The sequence below is a fragment of the Miniopterus natalensis genome, chromosome 21 (genome assembly GCF_054644295.1).
Source record: "Miniopterus natalensis isolate mMinNat1 chromosome 21, mMinNat1.hap1, whole genome shotgun sequence".
NCBI lineage: Eukaryota > Metazoa > Chordata > Mammalia > Chiroptera > Miniopteridae > Miniopterus > Miniopterus natalensis.
Window position 1 is genome coordinate 8,550,691 of NC_142101.1, and position 27,102 is coordinate 8,577,792.

Genomic DNA, 27,102 nt, shown 5'->3' on the forward strand with positions numbered 1-27,102 from the left:
TCCATTGTGTATTATCTGCTCCAAACACATGTGCTCAGTGCTTGGACAAGTAGTGTAAAAAAAGCCTTTTATTTAGAGATGATCCTCCAAATAACTTAAGTTGACATTTTTACTAAAAGGGGGGTGTGGAGAGAATGCCAAAACAAATTCCACAAAGATCGTAAGAAGAAAAGCAAACGTCCCAACTAAGAAACAGGCTAACACTACATAAGGAGCGTGATTACACAACATAATTTATATAATAAAAAACGGCAAATATAAAAAACGTGTGTAAGTGCCCTGGCCGGGTGGCTCGGTCGGTTGGAGCGGCTTCCTATAAAGCATAAGGAGGCGACTGATTGATGTTTCTCTCTCTCTAAAAATCCATAAAAACGTATCCTTGGGTGAAGATTAAAAAAAAATTTAAAAGAAAATGTATAATCTAGTAAGTAAAGAAATTCAAAACCAAGTATCATTTTGCCATCAAGGAAACATAAAACAAAGAAAATCGGTAACATTGAAGTTGATTCACTAGTGGGAAAATAAATTAGTATACTCTTTGGAGGGCAAGTTGGCAACATTTATATAAATCCTTAAAAACTGACAGGGTTTTCTGACCACCAAGGTAACTTATGGTTACTCATCCTGTATCCAGCTGCAAGCCCCGGCTGTGGAGGGAAATTAAAAAGATCCTGTCATCTAACCCCGGGGGGTTCATGACATGAAACAGCTACAGCTGTTCAAGGGAATACTACGCAGCCACTAAGAAAGCATGTCAGATGCCTTTACAGACTCAAAGATGTTCTTGAACTTTTACACAGGGGGAAAAAGTTAGGTGACTAGAACAAAAAAAATTGCATTTATGATCCAACTTGGCAACTACATACATATGTGTGTCCATCAAAGGGACAAAACAGTCCTCCGAGGAGGGCACACAGGCTGTGTAGGCCGCTGAAACGCATTGTTTTATAAATTTTTCCCCCTTTAAATAAATACATAAATTTTTTTTTCCAGTTTTATTTTCTGAGGTTGCTATAATGAAATACAGGGCTTAGGTAATAAAAAAGTAATTAAGAGCATTTCTTAGAATAGCAAAAAAACACTCTACAACAGGCTCCCAGAGCTGCAGCAGGACAAACAGGAGGAGGGAGCAGGCCGTTCACCGGCAGGTTCAGAGGGTCAGCTGGCCCAGGGCGGCCCCGCAGCTCACACTGAGCCTCGAGGCTCCGGCTTTCCCAGATCCATCGGAAGGTAGACCCAGAAAAAGTGGCATTTCAACACTTCCCATGTTACTTGAGAAATAGAAAAGGCAGAGATATTTAAATAGGACTTAACTAATAACATACCCATGCACCAACTAAAAAAACTGTGTCCTTGAAAGTTCTGCACAGTTCCTGGCGGAGGGCGGCACCCAGGCAAGAACCACATCAGGAGTGACCACAAGAGGGGCTCAGCAATTTTTGACTGAATTCATCTCGTGGTAAGGTGTATTTTCAGGATTCTATTGCAGTACTTACTTCATAAAAAGATACGTTAAAAAATACTCAGTGTTAAAAACATGGCTGTAAAATATGGTATGAATATTAAATAATCCCAAAGGGTTTCCACGTCTTTCGTGCTGAGTAGAAGGCATGAGCCTTTCCCTCTCCGGGTCGCTCGGACGGCCTCTGGGGTGCGGCCTCAGGCAGTGTACCTCTTCTCCCCCTCGTGTTTCCCCTTGTGGTACTTCACATAGTCGCTGTACAGCTCCTTAAACACGTCCCGGACTCCGGGCGGCAGTGAGGCCCGGAGGAACTGGATGTCGGACTCGGTGCAGAGGTCCAAGATGAGGAAGATGCCCTCCTGCAGGTGGCCTTTCACCGCCGGGTACAAGGTAACCTGGGAAAAGACACATCCCTCCGTGAGGGCGAAGGGGCAGGGGCCAGGCCCTCGGAGACCCGACAGGGAATTCCAACGTCTGCCTCCAACTGGAGAAAAGATATCCCCTTGCAAGTATCATTCTGCACACACCTTACATCATTGGATCTTTACACCTTACAAGTTTATGTTTTGGGGAAATAGAAGCCAACTCAAGTGAACAAAAACCTGGAATAATATACCGCGGGGTAGCCTGGCCGGTGTGGCTCAGCTGGTTGGGCACCGTCCCAGGCACTAAGAGGTGGCCGGTTCTATTCCAGGTCGGGGCACATGCCTGGGCTGTGGGCTCGATCCCCAGTAGGGAATGTGCAGGAGGCAGCAGATCGATGTTTCTCTCTCTCCCTCTCCCTCCCTCCCTCTCTAAAAATCAATAAAAACGTATTTTAAAAAAACAAAACATCATAGGGATAGCTTTGAATAAACACATTATGCCTATGTGTTTACCAGGGGCATTAAAAACTGGACTCTACATTTACAAATCATAGTAAGAGCCGCCTGCACATTGTGTTAAATTCTTCCACATGTGCAATCACACCAGAAGCGGTGTTTACTCCTCGACTGAGCCCACCTACCCCCGGAGCAGGGCGGCCGGGTGAACAGGCCAGGAGCAGGCAGGCTCTGACACTGTCCAAACATCGCTGCCAGGCCTGCATTAGCAACTAGATCACATTAGACCACCCAGTATCACATGTGATTTGATTACCACTTAATGGATATTTCAGCAATAGCACAAGGGGCCCTAAATTCCTAACTGCCCCGAGTAGTTGGATTGGTCCCTGTGCCTAAAGGACCGATTTCTTTCCTGAGATTCTGGGTTAACTGAAATCTGCAGCACGGCAGGGGCCTGGGCAGCCCAGCTCTGACACGGCTGTCTTGGATATCACGCACAAACTTTCAGATCAGAGATTCAGACTAATAGCCAGACGAAAGGCCAGGAGAGCAGGCCCCACGCGCCATCTGGGACAGCTGCTCAGGTTCCAGCTGAACCTGGCGCTGAGCAGGGTCTGAATAGCCCAGGAGTGGAAAACAAAAGCAGCCGAAAGGTCCCAGCTGGGAGGCCTGGGATGCGGCTGCATTTTTACTAATGTTCTGATGACCTACAAGAGGTCACCTGCAAACCACAAGGCCTCTCTGCAAACCACAGCTTCCCCGAGGAGGTGTCTTATTAACTGGGAGGAGTCTGAGTCGCCACGGCAACCACTGGGAGGCAGATTCCTAAAGAGGCCGTTTGTGTCTGTCACTGAAAGGATGCTATTCTTCAAAGTCATGATCATTTTCACATGATCGTTCTAAAAAACCGTGACAGGTGATCATCTTAAATTGCACTGTTTTATAAATAGAAACACTCCAGACGGGGAGGAGCACTGCCTTGTCTGTGGATTCCACAGTCAGGCACCCGGAGGCAAAGAAAAAAATAAAACAAAGGACAAACGAAAAAACAAAAAAGTCCTCAATCTTACTAGTGGGGCGAGGGCTTTTTAACTTGACTGCTCACTCGTTCATGCAGCCATCACACACTAAGCAAATAATTCCACTTCCAAAGGCCAAAGGGGCGAAGGGACTTGGGCAGTGGCAGAGCTGAGGCCTGAAGCCACGCTCGTCACTATCCGTTTGCGTGGATGATGCTGCGTCACCGGCGTGGCCCAGAGCAGAGAGCTCCGCCGGGCAACAGGGGGCCGGAGGTGTCAAACCCACACGGCCATCGCATCTGTGTTTCAAGCGACTTATTTACAAAACAAGAGAAAAAAGTCAATTTCTACGACACTGAGATCACTGCCCAATAGATGAAAACAGCTCAGCGGTTTAAGAGAACCTTGGGCAGGATGAACAGCACAAACCACTGCTCTAAGTTCTCATCGGGGGACAGCTGTAAATCTGATCTGTGAGTAAAAGAGAAAAGTGACCCTAAAGGAATTCCCTGCCTTGCTTGAACCGTGACGCACGGCTGCATGGAGGGGCCGAGATCTGCAGGTGTCGCTGCTGGTTCCGAACGACACGGTCCCACCAGGTCATCTGCTCCAACTGCTGACAGACCTGCACCCACGCCCACTCCACAGAAACACGGGGGAGTGCAAAGGAGGATTCCTTAGCTGTGCTTTCTGTCCAGCAGCAATTAATCTCAAACATGTCTGTCTGGTCCAGAGAGATTCATGGCTGTCTCAGCGGAAGGCTCCAATGCATATGGCATATTTTCTGCATTACTAAATTGAAAAACAAACGAGAGAAAACACAGGCTCTCCTGCCAATGGACTCTGGGATACTAAAGTCTTAGATAATTCCCAAGGCCTTTGGGCTTTTCGGATTAAAAATTAAAAAATAACTGATAAGCATAAATTAGACACAAATGAGGCCAGAACACCAGAGACCTTTCATAATGTAAATCTCAGAGTAATAATCAATGACTTCAGGGTTCGAATTCGTGCCTCCCTTCTTGACCCTTAGTTACGTGATATCACTGTGTCTCTTTCTTCAGCGAAACAGAAAATCATGTCAGCTTTTTCTTCAGCAAACGCCTACGTACTAATGACTCGAGGGCTTGGGAAATATCAAGATTGTATAAAAATGGTAAATAACTCCAAGGAAATCAGACTCTAAGCCCACATCTCATTCAAGGGCTATAGGAAGGGTCCTGGCTTGCTGCCCCAGTGCTTACACACACCGGGCCTGGTGGGGACCAAGCTCGCACCCGCGGGCCAGGCTGCCTCGCACAGTGTGGCCCCTGCCCACCACCCGCCCAGTGCCCAGGCATGACAGGCAACTCCACTGGCTGAGGTGAGCGGGGCCAGTGGGTCTGCAATTACTTAGTGGTGACGGACTCCTCCTGAGCAGCGTCAGGAGGAACCTGAAGCCACCAATGTTTGTGAGGCTGTCCTCTGGTCAGCCTAACGGCCCCTGAAGATGCGGCATCTCCAGCGTCACGGGTTCACTGGTGGTTGTAACCACCAGTGGTGGTGTAGCCACCATGTCATCTACTCTGAGGGCCTGAGCACGGCTGAGCCACATGCACACCGGACCCCATGGGTACAGATCAGTGAACTCCTGCTGCCGAGGGGCCCAGGACGCACCGAGAAGCCTGGTCCCATGAGAGCGCCTGTCCTTGAACCCGGACAGCATTTCACCTCCCTAATTATTCAAGAGACTAGAGACTCTTGAAGAGGCCCCGAGGTTCGTGCTGGGCAAGGAGGAGACCTAACATACCCTGGCCGGTTTGGCTCAGTGATTAGAGCGTCACCCCTCAGACTGAAGGGTCCTGGGTTCGATTCTGACAAGGGCAGGGACCTCAGCTGCAGATTCCATTGGGTGAGGAATTTTAAAAAAAAAGAGAGAGAGAGAGAGAGACCTAACAGTTACTGAGGGCCTTCCACATAGCAGAGCTGCAGCCTCTTGGACGTCACTTGGTCTAGTCCTGCAGGGGTGGGGCCCACACCCAGGGGCGTGCGGGACACCTGCCAGGACAGGATGGGCAGGCCCAAAACGGCGCTTGCCGCTTTGGTCAGGAAGCTACAGAGGACTCCGGGTGGGAGCGCTGGGGACAGGCCCCGAGTTCACTTACCTTCTGCACCTCGGTCACGAACTGGGCCACCATGAACGGAGAGAACACCGTGAAGTCCTCGGCCTGAGCGGCGATGTGGCTGCACATTCTCTCCACCAGGCGCGCGCACCCCAGGACCGCCGGCAGGTCGTCTGCGCCCCCTGCGCAGCAGAGGTTCCAGACCCGTTAGTTCAAGACCAGGAGCTTTGGCTCTCCTACTTTATACTTAAACCTTCTGTCGTAACCCTAACCCCCCCCCCCCCCCCCCCCCGCACTCTTTAAACAGCTTATTTTGCAGACGGAATGAGGGAGACACAATGTGTCCGAATGTTTATCTACATAACAAAGGGAAGAACACTTAAAATACTCAAGAGTCAGGGTTGTTTTTCTAAGTCTGTGAGAATAACCGAGATTTTTAGGGTGAAATCTAGGACAGCTGCTGTACTTAAAAAGGAGATAAAACTGGTTTTTGACATCCTATAATCTTAAAGATAAGATGGCCTAATTATGTCATTGTCTCCTTATGTTTCAGAAATTGTGGACTTTTCTTTTACAGGCAGATGAATATATACGTATATAACATACGTATGTCTTCCCAGACTTGCTTCTGATTCCTAGTTCTTTCCACCGTAAGGTGCGAGGGCCATCCAGACCCTCCTGAACAAACCCCCTAACAACTGCAACAGGTCAAGAGCTCAATCAAGACTCCTAAGGCGTTAGCCACAGCCCAGGTCACCGGCTCCCGGGGCCGGCGCAACGGAGCCCAGGTGGGAGCCCAGGTGGGAGCCCGGCACAGGCCAGAGCACCTGCCCCGCTTTCACCACTCACCAGATACACCCACTTCCATAAATTCTAGAAAATGCAAACAGATACAGTGACAACCAGACCAGTGGGTGCCTGGCGTCCGAGGGGGACGCACTGCAAGAGGACGCCTTCGGGGACGAGGCAGACATTCTGTATAACTGTCTACTTCACGTCCACGCAGTTTTACTCCTCTATCATGCCTTAATAAACCTGGTTTTCAGAATGTACGACGTCTTTCTTAAGGCTTTGGTTACGCATACGAGCATCTTGTGTTCGTGCAATTTTTCTAGATCGATGAAATTATGTAAATTGTTAACATCCGCTGGCTACTTAAAGCGGGCGTGCACTCCCGTGCGGCACTTTAACACGTAATACACGCTGCTGCTTCCCTCCTTGGAGACCGCTCAACCTACACGTGCAGCTGGCAGCACGGCGCGGCTTAATGCGCGGTTATTACAGGGTGCAGTAGATGCCCACCGGAAGAGAGCGAGTGGTTACAATTCTCCTCGGTCAGGCCACTGACACTCCAGAGGGCCGAGTCTTGGCAGATGGGAGACGACTGAGCTGCACCAGCGTGAAGGCAGCAGAGCCGGTAGCACAGAGCCCCGCGCGTGCAACGTGCCCCTGCGTCCCCTCGGAACAAAGGACACACGTTCGACGACACGCAGGACACGCCTGTGGCCGGGTGGGACCAGGGCTCCGCGCCATTGCCTGGTGAGCTGGGACCGGGGCTCCCCTGCGCCGGGTCTCCCACCTCCTGTCAAGCAGCCCACACGAGCCAGAGCAGGGCTTCTTCCCTGCTGAGCTCCGCCGTGACCTCAGCGGCCTCGACACGGAGCTGCAGCTGGCCACCACCAGCCGGCCGAGGCTAACGGGGCCTGGAACCCGCTTCCCAATCCTGCTCCTAATATATTCACAGTATCGCATCGAGGCGTCCTCTGCACCAGGCACGGGAGAAAGCCAAACACCCTCCTGTGCAATCCCCAACTAATCCCCAGACCGGGCGGAATAATGTGGGAATTATAGGGCAGTGTAGACTATACCCTTTCCCTCTCCTCAAAAGTTAGTTGGTTTAAGTAGTTACCACTTACATCTACAAGTCTGTACCTATCAAACTGACGCACACTGCGGGGAGGAGTTAAGAGCTGCTCATGCATTTCTAGTCAGTCCAGAGCCACGGCCCAGGTCTCCCCTGACACCAAGTTGACTTACACGGCCCTCCTTTGGGGCCCCAGGGCTCCCGCCGCATACCCTCTGCCTGCGCTTCGCACAGCGTCGGGCATGAGGCCGGGCCGCGCCACACTACACAAGTTAGAAACAGCGCAATACAGACAGCCTCGCTTTATATGCAAATTTTTCATGAATGAGCATCCATCCCCAAGTTAGAAATTTAGCAGGAATCAACAAACTTCAAGGCTGGAAAACAAGCTGTACGTATAATTTATGCTCCTGCCGTGTGGCAGCCTGCTTCCCTGGTAAACACACAGGACTTGGCCAAGACGGGGCCGGAACAATGAAATGAGGAGGGACTTGCCCCTCTTATAAAATGAGATAGGCCCATCCTGCCCCTTCCTTTGTCATCTCCCCATTAGAATAGAAGTCCCTGAGGCCAAGAATGGAACTGCAGTCGCTCTTATATCCCCTTTATATGAGCGTAAATATTTCCTGAACCTAGATACTATTTTCCCCCCCCCCAGAAAAAGAACTATCTCGATTAGGACCTATCAAACACATTTGCTGTTCTGATATAGTAAACACTGTGACAGTTTGAAATTGCTTTAAAAATAGTTTTCAGCCCTGGCACGTTTTGCTCAGCGGTTAGAGCGTCGGCCCTCAGCCTGAAGGGCCTCAGGTTCGATTCCAGCCAAGGACACGAACCTGGGTTGCAGGCTCGATCCCCAAGCCCAGCTGGGGCGCATGCGGGAGGCAACCAATCAGTGTGGCTCTCACATCACTGTCTCTCTCTCTCTCTCTCTCTCTCTCTCTCACCGCTGTCCACTCTCTCTGAAAAGCAATGGAAAAAATACCCTCGGGTGAAGATTTTAAAAAAAAAAAATTATTTTGAGTATGCATTTGATGGTCTGAATATTTCTCTTAAACTCAACTGGGTGGTTTTATTTTCAGTAACATATGTGGCCAGAGACACCGCAAAAGGAACGCATCTGAAACCGTGCAGCTGATGCGGTGACCGAATTACCTTTCTCTTTCTGCCGTCCTTCCTGCACGACTGAAATCACCAACCTGTGAAAGCAGCTCAAAAAAGAAGGGATGGCTTTCAGCATTACCTGTGGTAAAAACAGACGAAAGAAGATGAAAATATAAAAGTAATTGTTATTTCAGCCTCTCTTTAAAGGAGCTCATGGTTTCCTCCCTAACCTCACCTATCGGGACGCTCAGAGCAGCTGTGGCGGCTTCTTTTGCCCGGACTTTCTGGGGAACTGCTCACCCACCTGCCTTACTCAACTCTTAACATTTAAGGTCTGAGGCAGGACTCCCACGCTGCAGGACGTTAGGACCCAATGGGGCAATCCTAGTTCAGAATGTGCTAGATCTGTCTCCTACTGTAAGCTATTAAATAATAAAAGGAACAATAGCCAATGTATTTAAATATAACTGGCACTGGCCCAGCCAGGCCTGGCCCAGCGGCTGAGCATCGACCTAGGATCCAGGAGATCGCGGTTCGATTCCTAGTCAGGGCACAGGCCCGGGTTATGGGCTCGATCCCCAGTCGGGGGCGTGCAGGAGGCAGCCGGTCAATGACTCTCTCATCACTGATGCTTCTATCCCTCTCTCCCTCTCCCTTCCTCTCTCTGAAATCAATAAAGATATGTTAAATAAATATAACTGGCACTGAAAAAATAGATTACATAAAGCAAATCCATTTAAAATAAGTATCAAAACTTCTCATTTTTTAGTGATGAAAAGAGCTGGCTGGGACTTGATCTTGGAAAGTAACATGAACATTATAAAACATGCCTCTCTTATACTCGACCCCCCTTAGGTCATGATCAGAACAACAAGCCACATGTGGCTACTTATCAATTAAAATTCAGTTCCTAGTCATATAGTTCCTAGACTTCATTTCGATTGGTCAAGACACACGTGGCCAGTGGTCACCGTGCTACATGGCGCAAATGCAGAACGTGCCCACCACGATGACCATCCCGCCCACAGCACTGCTCTAACTCTTAGAAAGAACAAACAATAAATCCAGTGTCGGAATTCTTTCCTTGGGGCTAACTTATCCAACCAGATTCATAACATCGCATTCTCTCCATCAAGTTATCCGCTCTTGCACTGTGTTCAGAAAGAGGTTATTTTTGCACAAGTTTCCAGAGCTCCCTCAGATCTCCTAAGGACCTGTGAATCCTCTGCTATCATAGGATTAAAATGCACAAATCCAGGGCCAGGATATCTGAGTTTGCACTCTGGCGTAATGGGTGGTCTTGGACAGATCACCCAACCTTTCTGTGCCTGTTTCCACATCTGCAGAATGGAAATAACCAGTCGTGAGAAGGAAATAGCTACAACAGGTAAAGTGCTTAGAGCAGCACCAGCTGCCGATCACCCGGCTCGGTGCTCTGCTGGGGCCCCTGGGTTCACTTCGTGTGTCCATCCCATTAGCGTTTGCCTAAGCAGACGCCAGCCCTGTGCTTTCATCAACTCAGACGGACTACGCACACAGCCAACACTGACCATGCGCTTCACGGGGCCCCGCCTCCCCTCTCTGCCCCACGGGCAACCTGAGGGTGAGCAGCTGCCATTAGTGGCGTCACCCCTTACTGCAATTCCATGCCATTGTTCTTGTCAGCTCTCATTCAAGCCTCCTGCTGCTGAACGGCGTTTGTTACTGGTCTTGCAGGCCTGCACAGCTGACGCGACTTTCCTCAGCCGCGTGAAATCCCACGTCTTCCGCGGGAACCGCAATTTCAGTTTGTAATTGATGCTACTGCATTTACACGGGATGGTCGCGTAAAACCCTAACAGTCCGCAGAGAGACGTAACAACAAAGACGCGGACAACACAGGCAGGGCCAGAGGCACCTGTTAAGTGAGGAAGACACTGGCGCGGGGCCCAGGATCATGCCCGCTTAGTTTGCCAGAGAATGAACGTCTGAAAAACTGCACCGCTAGCAGGTCTCTAACCTCAGAACATTAAAACTCTTAACCCGTGTGAACGTGCCTGTGGCTACGGGTCTCCACCCTGGCGTACAAGCCCCCTGCACCCCGTGTGCGGAGGAGGCGCAGTGAGAACATGGGCCGGAGAAATCCAGTCTAGAACCTGAGACTTAGACTTAGCTGGACGACACTGGCCAAATCATTTAGCTGCCCTGAGCCTCTGTTTCTTTTCAGTGAAATGGGATGACCACCTACTGCTTAAATTTGCTGTGGCAGTGAAATGGGACACACAGCAAATGCTCAATGCTGGAATCTTCTCTATGAGGCATATGTTTCTAGCATCAATTTAATTTAAAAGGCAACATATAAAGAACTGGAATTCAGGATGCCTTGCCCTCTCTACCCATCTGAACGACACACCCAAGAAGAAAGCTAAGCAAGTGAGTGGCATTTAAATACGTGACCTGCAGAAACAGAGTAAATTCTAATGAGCTTCCTTACATAGCAAGAACACAACCATTGTTCAGTGGCAGATCCAACAAAGAAAAACTCACTCCAACAGCCCAACAGGAAGGTCAGCGCTTCTGTGCCTGGGAAGCCACTCCGGGGCCCTGGAAACTACTGGAACAACTGTTTACTTAGCAAATCATTTTATTTATTTATCCTGCAACAGTGAAGTTTTAATACCTGCCTTTCTGGAGACAAAAACCACCCTGCTAACAAAGAAAAGGCCGCCGGGCCCCTGGCCCCTGCTCACCTTCGGGTGACACTGCAGGACTGAGAAGAGCACGTTGTGCACCCTGGAGAAGATGCTCCCATACTCCAGGGGCCTCAGGTGGTCCAAGGGGACGGTCAGCAGGATGCTGAAGGCCAGGCTGACGTGGTGCGGGTTTCTGATGGCCTCCTCCCCCTGCCGCAGCAGCAGGGCCAGCACGTCCAAAATGGGCTCAACCACCGCCAAGGGCACAGGCTGCTCCTGACACGCCTCTCGGTTTTGGAGCTACAGGACAAGACGGAACAAAGGGAAGAAAATGAAGGCGGTTCTCCGAAGACGCGACGCAAAAACTGAAGCAGACGCAGGTCAGAGCTGAAGTGACGTAAGGAAGGATGTCCAAAGTCCCAGCTGCACCCGTGTGGCCAGTGGGCAGTCTGAAGACACAAGGAGGCAAGCGCCCCGTCTCCAAGGCCGACCACCATGGACCTGGTCATTCCGGCCACACCTCCTGCTGGACTCATCTACATGACAAGTAATTTCTTATCCGAGCTGATTTGTCCAGTTTCTCAAAAAAATAAGACTTCACATCGGACACGCAACGATATCTTCCCAAAAAGACCATTAGTTCTGCACGTCTATGAACGTCCCTTGTTACATTTCCTAACAATCAGCGCTAGTTAAAGACGTTCAGTTACTGTTGTAGAGCAGAGAGAACAGACTCGAGATGAGGGGTGGCGCAGTCTCCCCCAGGTGACCGTGTGACCTGCGACCCCTCTCCCTGCGCGGCCATGGGTAAAGCGCCTCAGCCGAGGCCCCCAGGGCCTGTCCCTCACAAGGCTCACCTTCTCCTGGGCGCTCGAGCTGCGTTAACTCCGTGCCTTGCCCTTGAGCTTTATCTACGCCATTTCTAGCCTGGTGTCTGTATCAGAGCAGACCTGCCGCGCACACAGTCACCACTGCTCACGAGCCACTCGACCGCTCTTCTCCCACTCCGCCTGCCCCCCAACACACTCACTCCTCCCCCTGGTGCCACACACACTGGGGAGATGGGATTCGTCTACGGGGGCAGATTCCCAGGAAAACCACAAAGCAACAAAACTGAAGAACAAAGGAGAACAGTAAGCCCCTTCCTCAGCCCCTCTGCCCTAGCAGATGCTGCCCCAGGGCATTCTCTCGGTCAGCACTAGCGACTTTAAGGCATTAGGGCGGGGACCGACCTAAAGCAGATGCTGATCTTTCAAACCGAAGTGCGATACTGACACCAGACTCCAGGGGACAGGGACACTGAGAGTCCCTACGTGAAGTCAGCTCTTGTTCGAGGGAAACAAAAAGTCCTGTGACCCCTGCGCACGTCACCAGGTGCCAGTGCACAAGGGGCGGGACTGTAACGGCCATCTATCTGCAACAGTACTATACCATTCCGTGAAGCCGTGTAGTCTCGCTGTATTGCAGACTTTAATCGCACTCACACACACACACACCCTACAATGAATGGATGCACTGACCTGGCCGCTACATTTTGCGGGGACAAAGCGAGCTCCAGAATTCCTTCTCATCTCACCTCATTTAAAGAGGCCTCCACAGCAGCCTCAACGGTCACCACGGTCCTTCCATTGCCTCCCGTCGGGAGGGGCCTGGCCCAGCCCAGCAGAGGCAGTGGCCCTGCACCCCAGGAAGAAGTTACAACCAGAGCTGATGAGTGACCTCCTGGATGTTAATGCCATTAAAACCAACACTGTCGCCCAGCATAAAAAAGCAAATGCTTCCTAATGCTCCTCAAGGCCCCCTCACACCTCCTCTACACCCACACCTACGAAGACCCCCACACGTGCAGACAGACAAAAGGCAGCACACGCCCGGGCGGAAAAGCACCCAGCTTGCAGCCATGGTCAGCCCCGGAACACTGTGCACAAAACCAGGGAAGGGCAGACGGGGAGGGGGGTCGAGGTGCAGCACCCACCGTCAGGGCCGTGAGTATCTGGGGGCTCGCCCGCCAGAACAGACTCGCTTTCTCTCCGCTCAGCGGGCAGTTCAGCAGCAGCTTGATCAGTGTAACAGCCGACAAAATAGCCTAAGGAAAAAAAGAGAAAAGACTTAGCAGAAATCACCCAGCCTCTCAGAAGGCCAGCTTGGGGAGAGGCGGTCACTGGTGCTCAAGTCACAGAGCCCATTAGAGCCCAGGTGTCGGGGGCGTGGGCGAGACCCGCTGGGTGAAGCCCCGGGGTGAGGCTCTTTCTGCCACCAAACAGGGTCTAAATGACTAAGATGAGCAGAACTGGGGCAAAGACAGGTCTTTTCAACAGCATCTCACTAAACCAACATGTGTGAGTCTGGACGGCCACAAACGGAGACAGCAACCTAACTACAGACTCCGTCCGGTCAAGACAGTGTCGGGAGGAAGCCGCTGCAAGAACTGCAGGTGCAGAAGGAAACACGGACAAAGTAAACAACCTGCTTACAGGTGATGGTTTTAAACCATGAGATGGGAACTATGTGGGAAGGGGACTAACTTTACTGAGCGCCCGTGTCAGTGAGCGTCTGACCATGCTGGGCATTTTACCCCATCAATTTCAGACGTGCACCAGCCCCTCTCCCTCCCCTAACAGGGCAAACCCACAACCCACACATGCCCCTCTGACTCCCTCTGACACCACACCCCCCTATGCACACTGCCCCCCAAGCGCCGCCCCGCCCTCCCCCACCCACCTTCGGGATGTGTCCACGTGCCGAGGACTGCCCGCTGGCACCTCCCCTGCCCGCCACCTTCTCACGTAAACGCGCCTTCTGCTGACTGTGCTGTGCCCACACCACCCTCCTCCTCTCCAGAGCAACGTGCCCCAGCTCCAGCCGCCCCACCCAAACCCTTTCCATCTCTAAACGCTGGGCTCGCGTCTCACCACCTCCTCCGGGACTCTTCTCTGACTACCCGACTGCTTTGAACAGGAATTTAGGGCTTGCATTTCCTTGGCTTGCTGAAGGGAAGCCCAGAGGCCTTCTCAAAGCCAGGGATCGAGCATGCTGCGGACACACACAGGGAAACTTCCAGAGGTGGGCCAGTGCTGCAGGTGACGGAGCAGCCAGCCCTGGTCCAGCCCGGCCTCAAGCGCACATAGAGGAGGCCTTGCGGTCCCTCTGCTGCCCGACTCTAACTTAAAGTACCCTCTCCAGCTCCCCTCCCCCCACAAATCAAAGTCCAATCCCTGCGCTGATTATAATCCAGAGTCAAGAAGCCACTTGGGAGGCAGAGAAAGTTCAGAAGCAGAAAACCTGGCCTGTAATTCGGGCCCCGTGACAGCTGGCTCTGTGGCCTTCTTCCTCCTGTGCAGAGGACATGTGACCGGCCCAGCGCTCAGGCCACTCGGAGGCCGAACGCCAGCATGCGGGCTCCACGCAGAGGCCCCAACACGGGACAGCCAGGGGCAAGGCGGGGCTTTATCGGCAGCCGCCGAATGAATGAAGGCGCACGAAGGCAGCCTGCTCACCTGAGTGATTCTCAGACGGGATCCGGGCCATTGGCCAAACAAGTAAAAACTTTCAAAAGGTACGATGGGAAAGGTCTTAAGGATGGGCAGGATTTAGCTTTCTACGCATCTACACGTGACACTGAGCATGTAACATTGAGTATGTAACACTTAGTATTTAACACCATAAGAGCACGGCTGTTATTGGGAAAAGCTCCCCCCGGAAACACGAGGTCTCCAGGAGCCAGAGCTGCCTCCGTAAGCTCCCTCTCTGCCTCGAGCCTCTGTTGCTGTGTGAGTCCGGCTTTAGGGGTGACACAGCACCTTACGCTTTCCCGTTAGAGCTAACACCACCCAAGCGCCTGCCAGGTGAGGGAGGAAAGGGCAACCCACCGGCTGGTCTGCTCTCCACGCGTTCCTGACGTCCAGCCCTTGGAGAATGTGATGCACCATCGTCCTGAAGTCCTCTGTCGTCCCGGCCTCTAGCATGTGGGAAAGCAAGGCTCCCAAGTGAGGCTCGATGTTCTGAATTACCTGAGCCGGGATTGCAGGATCTGTGTGGAATACGGGATAGACAAGGGGAGGCGAGATGAATTAGAGCAGCCACTGAAAGCCAGCACTCGGGGGCATGGGAATGCTCCCCGGGCAGGGCACCGACAGCCCCAGCCTGGCGCCTCTCTCCCGGTGCAGAGAGGAGCCTGGGGGGGGGGGGGATTCTCTTATTAAAGCAGCAGGGTTACAGGGGTGTGCTGGTACTTTTAAACAGATGGGCATATTAAATAGATGAAAACAAGCCTAAGCTTCTGGGGGCTGCCTGGTGTAGTCCGCCAGCTGTCTCTCACTCAAGGCAGGAGACCCTCCCAGTGTCCCTAGGTCCCCTGCCCCACGGGGACCCATAACAGAGCCCAAAGTTAGGACATTCAAGGCCCTTTACAATCTGGCCCCAGCTCATCCTTCCAGCCATGTCTCAGCCATCAGACTATTACACGTCACCAGGCACCTTCCTATGTCCCCTCCTTCCTTACGAAGTACAGCACTGAGGGCGGAGGGAACAAAGCTTTGAGAGATCTGGGTCCCTGTCTCCCGCAAGCTGTAAGACCCCAGACTCATGACCTTTCTGAGCCTCAATTCCCTCACCAGTGAAATGGGCACAACAGCAGCAGCTGCTACGGGAGGCCCTGCAGGGTGTCGACCACGCGGGAGGCTTGGCGTTAGCGCACCTGCCATCTCCACGCCCCCACCCCCGCCCGGCCTCCTGGCCGCCCGAGGCCACCGCTTACTCAGGTTCTGCCTGCACATCCGCTCTCAGCCTCTAGCCCCACGGTCCGGGCAACCTCACAGCATTCCTCATCCTGTCACTTCCATAATCTGTATAAATATCTGTTTACTAAATTAATCAGATAAATCAATACTTCATCTCCAAATAGTATATAGTTCCACATGTATAGGAAGCATTTTTTAAAATGATGGTTTTTGTAACTGAATTAAGGAGGTCTATCTATTCTACTGACTTTTTTTTTTTTTATGTTTTTTTTTTATTGGTTTTAGAGAGAGGAAGGGGGAGAGAGAGAGAGAGAGAAACATCGATGAGAGAGAACCATTGATCAGCTGCCTCCTGGGATCTACTGTCATCTTTATGAGTAAAACAGTTGAATCACCCTAGGACGCCGGCGGCCCATCAGTCGTTCACAGCCACCTTAACACTCCCTCTCTCCGCCCAAAGCCTTGGGCTTCTCCTCACTTGGCATTTCTCCCAGGCCTTTAACCACTCGGGTCCCTTTCCTAGACCGCGTCTAGCAGCACAGGGGTGAGGCCTGGACCCAGAGGTAACGTCCAGCCATGCTCCGCGGGGGCAGAGGGGCGGCTGGCTTTGCATTCGGACCACCCTGACTGAGGCTCCATCCTGAGGTCAGCGGCACGAGTCCAGGGAAACAGAGTCAGGACACAGAGCCCACCTCGACAAGCGAAGCTGAAGGGACACACGAGAACTCCGTATTCTGTTTAACAAAGGGGCACGGGGCCAGGGCTCAGACCACCAACTGCCGTTTCTCAGCACGCTCACTTAGACGCTGTAACAAGTGTTAATAAAAGTCTAAATCTTAGCCTCCACCGGGAAGGTGAACACCAATCCCCGAGAGTAGCTGGCAGAGTAAGATCAAACGTGCTACACCACAGCCGCCCAGTGGAGCCACAACCAAGGCAGGGAGACAACCGTAGCGCTGTTCAGGCCTCAACACCTCAGTTCTGGCGCCGGCCCAGGCGCCCGCCGCTTTACTCCCCACAAGGCCCCATTTAACACTTTCGGATCTGAGCTCGCTTGTGGCTCCTCCTGGCCCATCACAGCCTCTCCCCTGGGAAGCAGAGGGGTTGGCATGGGTTCTGAGGGTCAGGCCGGCAGACGGGCTCCCTAACCTCCCCTCAAAGATCATCCTAACTGGCCTCAGCCCCCAGTAACAACCCAAAGGAAAAGAAACACACGCTAGCTGTGGAATGTGGCGTGTGCCACCTTGAACCAGGTGGGGATGAAATCTGCCCCATAAACCTTTGACCAGGGGGACAGACACATGGAATCCTCATGCACGAGGACACTGGCTAGCTCTGTGGCCCTGTGACACCCCCTAGATCACTGCGGTGTCTCGGTCTGAGCCAATTAGCACCCATGGTGCCGATGACAGTCGGTACCACACTGAAACCTAGGGGGTTGAGGTCCTGCCCCCAAGGAATTTTATGAGGTTCCCTATATAAACTAAGTCACTGTCGTTTTTCGAAAGTTGGCAGATTTTGTATAGTTCTTAGGTCAACTGCCGGCACTGAGGATCTGATACAAAGAGCCTACTAATAAGAATGAAATGATCTTTGTTGACCATCCAGGGCCAGGACAGATAAAACCTGGCAAGACAAGCAGAGATTTCAAAACTACAAACTAGGACTATCTCCAAAATAAGTGAAGGCCCGGGTGCTAAACAACAGACCTAGAAGGCTACGTGCCTGGGAAACACAGGGAACCTGGGAGGTGAGGGCTGATGGGAGCAGAGGACGCAGACTGGAAGGAAAGGCCTGGGAGAGGCGGGAGGGAGGCTTTCTCCCTGCTCTCGAGGTGGACCTTTCGAAACGAGCGCCTGTTCCTACGAGGGAGGGACAGCAACTCACCTTGAGGGCGGGGCCGTTTCGCTAGCTTTCATCAAAAGCTCTAGAATACAGAATTAGCTCGAGAGAAAACATCTTACCTGCGAGAACCCTTCTCACGGAGTGAAACATGGCGGTAAAAACAGAATCCTTCTTGGGGTGCAGCTCTGGGGCCAAAAGGAAAAGCGTTAAAAACTGCACGGCGGCCTGGAAAGACTGGGGGTCTCTGGCCAGAGCCGGCAACTCCGCCAGCACCTGAGAGTAAACGCTCTGGTAGAGGGCAGGGTGGGAGAGCCGCGGCGCGCCCGTCACGGGAGGAGTGTCTGTGCCCCCCAGCCCGGGGTGCTGGCCCACGTCCGCCTCCAGGAGCGTGCTGACCGAGGAGAGGAAGGCAGGCGGCAGGCGGCCCCGGGCCCCGCGAGCCACGTCCTGGAGCTCGGCGCCCGCCTGCAGCACCGCCTGCTGCAGCAGCCCCCGCAGGGCCTCGGGGGCGTCCGGCTGCTGCTTCCGCTCCCTGACGAAAGGCCCCAGGACCTGGCACAACTTGGTCAAAGACAGCAGGAGGAGCTGCTGGCCCAGAGGAGTCTGATTTTTCAACTGTTTGCCTGAGGCTCCTTCGGGGTACCCTTTGCACCTTGAGAGGAACGAGACGATTTTCCCAAAATTGAGCACCAGGCTGAGCTTCACCTGGATGAGCATCTGCATCAGCTGTTCCAGGAACGTCCCCAGGACCTGGAGGAATTCCAGCCAGGAGGGGTCGTCCCCGTCAGTGAGGAGCCCGCGGCTGGCTCTGAACAACGAGGTCAGCACGATTTCAAAGATATCACTGACGTGCAGGACCTTGAGCACCGAGCGGGCGCATCTCCCCCTTTGCAGGTAACCCAGAAGCTGGTAGCAGGTCGTCAGAAACTTCAGGGTCAGGGAGGGGGAGCAGGAGCTCCCCAGCCTGGCGACGGCCGCGCAGAGCAGCAGCAGGAACCCGCGCACGTGGTAGGGGGCCGCAAGGCTGTCCAGCTGCAGAGCAGAGGCGACCTCCAAGAGCCCCAGGAGAACCTCTAACTGCGATTCCTCCAGCTGAACGGGGAAGTCGCGCTGGACCAAGGAGAGTAAGTTCTGGGCAACGTCTCCTCTTGGTTCTGTGCCCTCAGGGCCGACTCTGGCAAATCTGGTTTCCCAGTGAGCCACATCCATGGGGTCCCCTTCAAACAGCCAGGGCAGCTGCTGACGGAGGAGCCCCGGGTCGCTCCGGGCGCCGGCACACAGAGCGCCGGCGCACCTCCGGGTGAGGCCCACGAGGAAGGCGGCGTGGAGGGGCTGCATTTCCGGGAAGAGAGGGCTCTGGAGCACGGCCTTGGATATCCCTTCGAGCGTGATGTCTGGCTCTTCATCTGCTGAGCCCTCCTGGGCTTTGCTCGCGGGCAGAGTTCTCAGCAGGACGCTGGCCAGGTATCTCACATCATCCGGACCAAGATAGGGTAGTAAGACTGTGAGATTCGACACGATCAGATGCCAGTGTGCCACAGGGTACGTGGCCGCGCTCACTGTCCCCGCCTGGCCGTCCCAGGAAGCTGCCGTCCCCCGAGTCAGGCTCTCTCTGCCAGAGCCGAGAATGTACGCAGCGGCCTCCCTCAGGATCCGGAGGGCGTCTTCCGACTGGACGCCCACTTGCAGTAAAGCCCTTTTCATCCTGTTCAGGTGGAGCTGCTCCAAGCAGTACCTGCCGACAGAGGGGACCTGAGCCGTGATCTTCTCTATCTTCTTCCAGTGGCGTGTTTCTACGCCTGGGAGCAGCGAAGGGAGGTGCGAGACTTCCAGGGCGGCGCCTGCGGGGGCCCCGGACACGGTGTGATACTGGCTGCAGTTTAAACTGAGCACGGTGTCCACCTGGGCCCAGGTGTGCGAGAGCAGCAGGGCCGCGTCGCTGACCTTCTGTCGCCACGGCGGCAGCTCTGGGCCCGGGGCGTCCAGGAGGAGGCCCAGCAGGGGCCTCAGGAGCTCGCGGAGCATCCTCTCCATGGCGCCCTGCATCCGCCTGACGACCGGCAGGGGTGTGCCGCTATCCGGGCTGCGCATGTTGAACAGGACGCAGTGCAGCAGCGAGCTCAGGGACAGCGACTTCAAGGCCATGTCCGCATCGCCCCGCAAGTGAGGCAAGACCAGGGACTGGAACTTGTCCAGCACAAGGGACCACGTGTCCAAGATCTGGCTCGGAGGCAGCTCCAGGAGGCACTCGCACAGCGCGGCGGAGGGGCCCGCGGCCAGCACCGGCTGCCTCAGCGCCTCGGCAGCCGGGCGACAGATCACCCCCAGAATCTCCTCAAACAGCCGCGGCACCTGTCGGAGTTTGACGTACGTCTGGAAGAGAGTGTGAACAAGGGCCTCCTGGGCCTTCTTGGTTCGAAACTCCGTGACGTCCGCGTCGATCCAAGCTGAAGCCAACAGGTCGTCCAGGTCTGGCTCCAGGATCAGATGGTTCAGCGACATCAAAGCCCTGAGGCAGCGGAACCAGGAGGGCACGCACGCCTGCGGGTGGTTTATCAGCAGCTCGGCCACCCGGCGGTAGAAGCGGAACTGAGCCTCTCCGTGCCGGATCCTGTCGGCTGCAATGTTGTAGATGTTGTTGCTGGCCACGGAGCTGAGCAGCTGCTCCACAACCAGCAGTTCCGTGGTCCAGTCCGACGTGGACAGGGCTTGTGCCGGCCCCTCCGGCAGCTGTGCAATCCGCAAGCAGCCAAACAGCCTGGGGAGCACCTGGAAGCAGAGCAGCTGATCTCCCTCCTTGAAGTAAGAGTCTAGAAAGAGCTTGTACAGCAAGGCCACCGAGCTGGCCACAACGGCAGCGTGAAGGGGCGGCTCGCAGTAGCCAGCCTCCACCAGCTTGGCAATCACAGTGTCCGTGGGCGCTAGAAGGTTCTTCATGGCCCCCACCTTCGTGTCACCCTGCGGCTGGTCCAAGAGCTCCTCTTTGTAGGACGAGAGCAGCTCGAGCTGAAAAGCTCCACCTCGGAGCACAGCCTCGATCTGAGTCCTGAGGTCCCGGCTGAGCGCCGGCCGCAGCTGGCCCTGGCCGGCCTGCGTCCACGTGCCCCCCAAGAGTAGGTGCCTGAGGACCAGGCAGGGCTGGAGCAGACGCCCAGTCACCTCTCCAAAGGCTCGCCTTGGGTTGACCTGCTGCTGCTGGATCACGAGGTAATGGCCAAGGGCCAGGTGAATGACCTCGAACAACAGGGCCACCACGGCTCCTTCTGGCTGCCTGCAGGCCGACCAGCACAGCTGGCTCAGCAAGGCCACTATCAGCTCCTGTCGGGCCGTGTAGATGACAGCGAGGGCGGGCGTCGAGAGGATGCCCCGGCAGCAGCTGAGCACGGCACAGATATTTCTTTGGGATCCCGAAAGAGAGAACTCAGCTATTCTCTCATTTATGATCTGAGCAGGAAGAGAGAAAACTCATTACTGACCCTAAACCCACACACATACACAAGAAATACAAAAGAATCCATCAACTCACTCCTTGCCCTCATCTTGATAAAAAAAGCAATTATATCATCTACCTGAACTTGAACCTGTTTTAATTCCTTCACACGTCAACATAAATTTGGAAAAGGGGGCAGAGCAGTGCCTTCGTAGATCTGCGGTCCCCTTTTAAAGAGCTGGGTTTTACAGGCTTAAACTACAAAGACCCTCAACCTGCGATTCAGCTCAGGTACTACAGGCCGGTTGACCGTGGCCTTCGGCTGCGATCCTGTAGTCCAAATTAAATTTTTGTAGTCCGTGATGCTGTTTCTATTTTTAAAGCAAAAGCGACAGGCACTCTTGAAAGAGGAAAGAAAGTGTCTTCAGTTACTACGTATTGTGCAGCAAACCCAGAGTGTACTGCTTCCAAAATTCTGAAACCCACAAACACCAGAATTGGGGAGGGCTTGGGCAGATTCCAAAATTCACTCATGGGCTCAGTGACGTGCTCCCGGCCTTACAGCATCTGGGAATCAAATTTATCCTGGGTGCTAAGCTGTCAGTAGCCCAATGACAGGTGTGATTAATTCCATTCAAGTAACTGCTGGCTCTGGAAAAGCTGAAACAAAAATGTCAAATACTTAAACGCCAACGCACTGCTACAGTGATCTCTAAATACTTCTGAGCACACAACTCATCTGCAACTGTTTCCCACACTTATACCCAGGTGAGGATAATTTACTTACACACTGAGTGCATGTACTACAGAATTAATATTTTATATATAATTATAAAACACACATAAATATTAAAATATGACTTTTTTTCAAACATACAGAGACTTTGTAAGGTTTTCTTCCCATTCTCCCAAAGGACCACTCAGAATAACCCATTTGAGTGGTCACCAGTCTATTATTCTAAAATGTGACGTACAAGTTAGAATGTAATTTCAAGAACCACTAAAGCCTATGCACCGTCGGGCGGCTCGATTAATCCTTCTGTCAGCAGCCTTCCCCGGTTTCCGCTTTTTTCCTACACACACGAGGGCGAGAGAGTGAGGTGGAGAGCACAGGCTGAGCACCGAGGCAGCATGTGCCTCTTACCGGCTGTGTGGCTTTCAGCAGGTTACTTAACCTCTCTGAGCCTGGCACATACACGTGCTTGTTATTTGTGCTTTTTATTGTCACCAGTTTTTCTCGGAGTATTTTCAAACACTCGGTTTTGACAACGGAGTTCATAATTCTGATCCAAGACTTCAAAAAAATCACTTTGAGACAAGAATCTGAGGAAATAATTCCTACCCAGATTTTGGCCTTTGATCTCCCTTCAAGCAGATGGGAAGGTGGGGTAGGGGGATCACAAAGTCGCATCATTTGCTAGCAATCTTTTACAATTAAAAAGGCATTCATCAACCGCTTCGTCAAACAGCTCTAAGCCTTTCCTGAACACTAAATAACAAAGTCCTCAGCACAGTGCAGAGCACACAATACGCATTCAATAGATACCAGTCATTACTGTCATTCTAGTATTATTTCCTTCCCCCCTCCCTTGACATTTCCTGCATCTTCATATAATTAACCCTAAAACAAATAAGCCTCCAGCACTGACCGGAAACCAGCAGGGATGCGGGTGACACACACGGGACAACAGGAGAAACCCTCACCTTGGCCAGGGAAATCTGAAGGTTAACTGTCTTCCCACTCTTGAGGAGGTTCTGTAGTTTCCTGCTGTGCAGAACGCTGTCTATATAGATCCAGAGCCTCTCAACAATGTCTTCCTTCAGTTCAAGCTTTTTCTTATAAAATGAAACGAGTGACTGTCTTGCCCAATCAAGTAATACCTAAATTTGGAAAAATAAGTGATTTTATTTACCGAGGGAAGAAAACACTGGACATTGACAGAGGCGTTCCACGTAACAACCAAATCCAACTGCCGGGGAGAAAACTCTCCTTTAAAACCCACCTTTGGGCCGTCGCCGGTGTGGCCCAGTGGTTAGAGCGTCGGCCCACACACCAAAGGGTCATGGGTTCGATTCCCAGCCAAGGGCACGTACCTGGGTTGCAGGTTCGATCCCAGGCCCTGGTTGGGGCATGTACGGGGGGTAACCAATCGATGTCTGTCTGTCTGTCTCTCTCTCACCCCCTTCCTCCCTCCCTTCCACTCTCCCTAAAAATCAATGGACAAAAATATCCTCAGGTGAGGATTCACAAAAAAATAAAAATAATAAAACGCACCTTTGGTAATATTATATTACATAAATGTCCTCATGCCTTAAAATGTTTACTATTAAAAAATAAAAACAATTATGTCTTCATACGAGGCCAATAAAAAGTTTCCAGTGAAACTCGAGCAGTTCCTCCTCATGTCTCTACGTAGTGATGCTAAACGTCTACAGTTAGAAGCACAACAGGTGCTCAGAATGGCCACCAAATGAAGTGAAGCTGCAGAGTTAAAAGACGGGGTTTGTGTTCTGGCTTCCCACGCTGCCTGCAGCTTGGCCTCTCAACCCACTTACCGCATCAGAAGACACACACCCAGTCTTCTGTAAAAGAAGGCACAGGTGCTTTATGAAAAGCAGGGTTGGACGTGCGTAATCCCCATTACTGTGACACGGTTCCTTATTTGTGAGCGTGAGGCAAGGTGGTGAGGCCCCAGCTCACGATACCAGAACTGTCAATGACAGCACGAACGGCGACGGACGCCGAAAGGAAACTAACCTCGCAGGATACAGGGAGCAGGGACCTTAGGCCTTGATCAAATGGCCGGCCGTGACCTTGAAAGAGAAAATGGGATCTCATCGTCTGCAACAGCGTGGACGGACCCAGAGGGTATTGTGCTAAGTGAAATAAGTCAGGCAGAGAAAGGCAAATACCGTATGATTTCACTTCTATGTGGACTCTAAAGAGCAAAATAAACGATGAAACAGACTCATAGATTCAGAGAACAAAGCGGTGGCTGCCAGAGGGGAGGGCAGCTGGGGAGCTGAGACACCGGGTGAAAAAGGTGAAGGTGTTAAGAAATACAAACTGGTAGATACAGAATAGTAAAGGAGATGTAAACACCACCATAGGAAACACACAGTCCATAATATTGGAATAACTGTGTGTGGTGCCAGGTATATACTTGGAATATCGGGAGGGGGATTACTTTGTAAATTATAGGGTTGTCTAACCACTATGATATATGCCTGAAACTAGCATAAAATAATACCGAATGTCAACGGTAATTGAAAAATAAAATTTTTAAAACGCCGGCCATAACTTCCCCTTTCATCTCACCGTGTGTAGCACTTGTCAGGTGGCTGTCAAGCTGCCAAGAAGCTCAGGTGCAGCCAGTGTTAGAAACTACTAGATATGCTACTGTTACCTCATCAGCACGTTAGCAGGTGTAATCCGTCTCCGACACATTTCATGCTGGCTTCTTTAATACTAGCACATGGGTGTATGTGAACCCAATCTCATGAGCTCATCTAAATACACTTAGCCAAATAAGACTGAGACATGTTAGCAAAGAGCAATGTCTTCCTTGGTCCCTAATCCATTTCCGGAATGACTTAATATAACCACTACAGCTTCTCTACTTCCCAACTCATCAAATTCCAAAAGTGTTTAACAACGTTCCAACAAGCAGTTGCACATGAAACGTCACTTCGGATTTACAAACTAACGGAGCTCCCAACACACTCAGAACCTAGCTTCTGTAACCTAAATCCCAGTTTGCTCACTGATGCACATACTTAATTTGGAACACGAGAGAGGTTTCCAAACCTAAGAGAGATTCTAACCAAGGTTCTGCAACAGAGAAAGTTTGTTAATGAAACATCAACATGCAATCTACATAAATAATCATTAGGTTATAAAAATGTACGTTTCACATTAAACTTACCTGCTCTTTATTTGGAAGAATGCACTGGTGGGAAATCCAAGCAAAGTGAGCTAGCTTTAGTTTATCTTCCCAGGAAGTTGTCTTGCTTTTAAGCTTAAAGGAAATGCCCGAATAAACAGCGGCCATTGCTACACTTTATCTACAATATAACACAATGAAAAAAATTACATTAAGGTCAAGCTCAACAGGCACCAGAAAATAAATGTTACATATCTTATTGTCTACAAGATACATATATATATATTCCTTCAATGAATTAAGACACATCAACAGAATTGTTGGGCACAAATCTATATATAAGTTGCTAGGGCACAAGAATTTTCAGGAGGAAATTCAGACAAAAGCAGGCAGAAGATGGATTACACACATAGGTACGAGTATTCCTGTGATCGCATCCTCAAAGGTAAGTGTGTGTGAATTCAACTGGGCAAAACTCAGTGATCAAGTTACCTGTGAAAGAAGATTCACTCACACATGGTTTTAGGATGAAAAAGTTTTTGTGCAACTCTCCTAAAATAGTCTATGGATTATGTATCAAAAACAGCTCCATTAAGTAGTTCAAAGAGCTATTGATTTCTCTCTCAAATCAATAGGTATATTTTTAAAATAATAAATAAATAGCAGTATTTAGAGAAAGTAATATCCCTTCCAGTGAAAAGGAAATATAGTATAAACCCGGTCCCAATGGGAGTCCTGTTATTTCAGCTGCAACAGTAACTTCCCACTATAACTTTATTTGTAAATGTATAAATTTACAAAGACACATTGCTTCCAAAAACTCTACAAAATACAGCTACACGATTAAGGCTGTATATACAGAATACAATAAAGTCATGAACAAAGAAGAAAAGCAAACATACCAACCACCTATAATTCTACATAACTGAGGTAAATGTAGCTTTGACGTTCCTAAAAGTCATAGTAAAAAGGGGAAACTTTCATCTGATTAAGCCATTTTCATCATATGAAAATACACGTCATTTCTTCAAAAGAGAAAATTTTTCATGATACTTAATACTGAAATAAAATTATAGTAAATAAAAAAAATTGGACAACTGAAACACCAAAAAAAAAAAAATCGTACTCTCATAATTCTTATAACTGTCAAAGCTAAAGAATTTCCAGCTGGATCACTTGCACTTTTAAATCTATCGGCCCTGAAATCCTACAGACTTGCCTTCAGAACTTGCAGGGTGCCCTGGCTGGTTTCGCTGGGTGCTTAGAGCCTTGGCATGCGGACAGAAGGGTCCCGGGGCTGGGTTGCAGCCAAGGGCAAGTACCGCGTTTGCAGGCTCAGTCCCCGCGAGCGCGTGCGGGAGGCAGCCAATGGATGTGTCTCTCACATGATGTTTCTCTCCCCACCCCACCCTCTCTCTGAAAAAGCAGTGGAAAAACATATCCTCGGGTGAGGATTTAAAAAAAACAACAACACAAAAAAACTCAGGGAATGAGCAAACAGCGGCTGAAGGACACTTACACTGAGCATGGTCTCCTTCACTCAACTACAGAGAACAGAACAGCCCAGCGCTGTCATTCTCGTGTGTTGTCAAAATGCCCAACGCCTAACAACTACTTAGAAGTAAGTTCACTATCTTGTAGCCACCGCCACAGCTACAAAGTACTTAAAAAGTGTTTGCAGGACTGGCTACAAAGACGCCCAGGCACCCTTCGGGAATCTGCCGAGTTCCGCTCCGGGCGCCCTCCAGGGGTCTTAGCAGGGGCGCGCACAGCCCGTGCAGCCCGCCCCCCCCCCCCCCCCCCGTTATTTCCCAGGCAAAAGCCCCGAACCTCGCCGAGGAGCGAGCCCAGAGGGCTCTCGCCCCTCGCTCAACCCCGGGAGGGCCGGGCGCGGGCCGGACGGTCGCCCCCGGGGAACGAGCTCACCTCGGGGACCACTCCGGGTAGGGGGTCGGGGCCACGGGCGGGGGCGCACGGCCGTCCCCAGGCTGGGTGCTCACCTCCTGGTCGACCCCGGGTAGGGGCCAACCTGTCCGCGGCCCCCAGGTAAGGGGCTGCCCTCCAGCGGCGCGCGGCGGGCGGGCACGGAGGGCAGTCCGCAGGTTGGGGAGCTCACCCCGGGGCGGCGGAGCGCGGCGGCGGCTAGTCGGGGCT

The 27,102-nt window shown here is 51.8% G+C and overlaps 1 protein-coding gene across 2 annotated transcripts; it reads right to left on the reverse strand.

The window, feature by feature from the left end:
• Positions 1–1,363: 1,363 nt before the first annotated feature.
• On the reverse strand, positions 1,364–27,059 carry URB2 (URB2 ribosome biogenesis homolog). 2 transcript variants are annotated; one of them, XM_087828861.1, is made up of 10 exons: positions 26,949–27,059; positions 24,991–25,129; positions 22,769–22,945; positions 17,754–21,078; positions 14,920–15,080; positions 13,026–13,136; positions 11,108–11,350; positions 8,430–8,517; positions 5,459–5,589; positions 1,364–1,785 (listed from the first exon to the last, which is right to left on the reverse strand). In XM_087828861.1, exons 2-10 carry the CDS (start codon positions 25,114–25,116, stop codon positions 1,660–1,662), a joined length of 4,488 nt encoding a protein of 1,495 aa, XP_087684987.1. In that variant the 5' UTR covers positions 25,117–25,129; positions 26,949–27,059; the 3' UTR covers positions 1,364–1,659. The 2 variants fall into 2 exon arrangements, with proteins under 2 accessions (XP_087684987.1, XP_087684986.1); XM_087828860.1 differs by having other exon boundaries at positions 1,364–1,857; positions 5,450–5,589.
• Between the last annotated feature and the right edge of the window lie 43 nt (positions 27,060–27,102).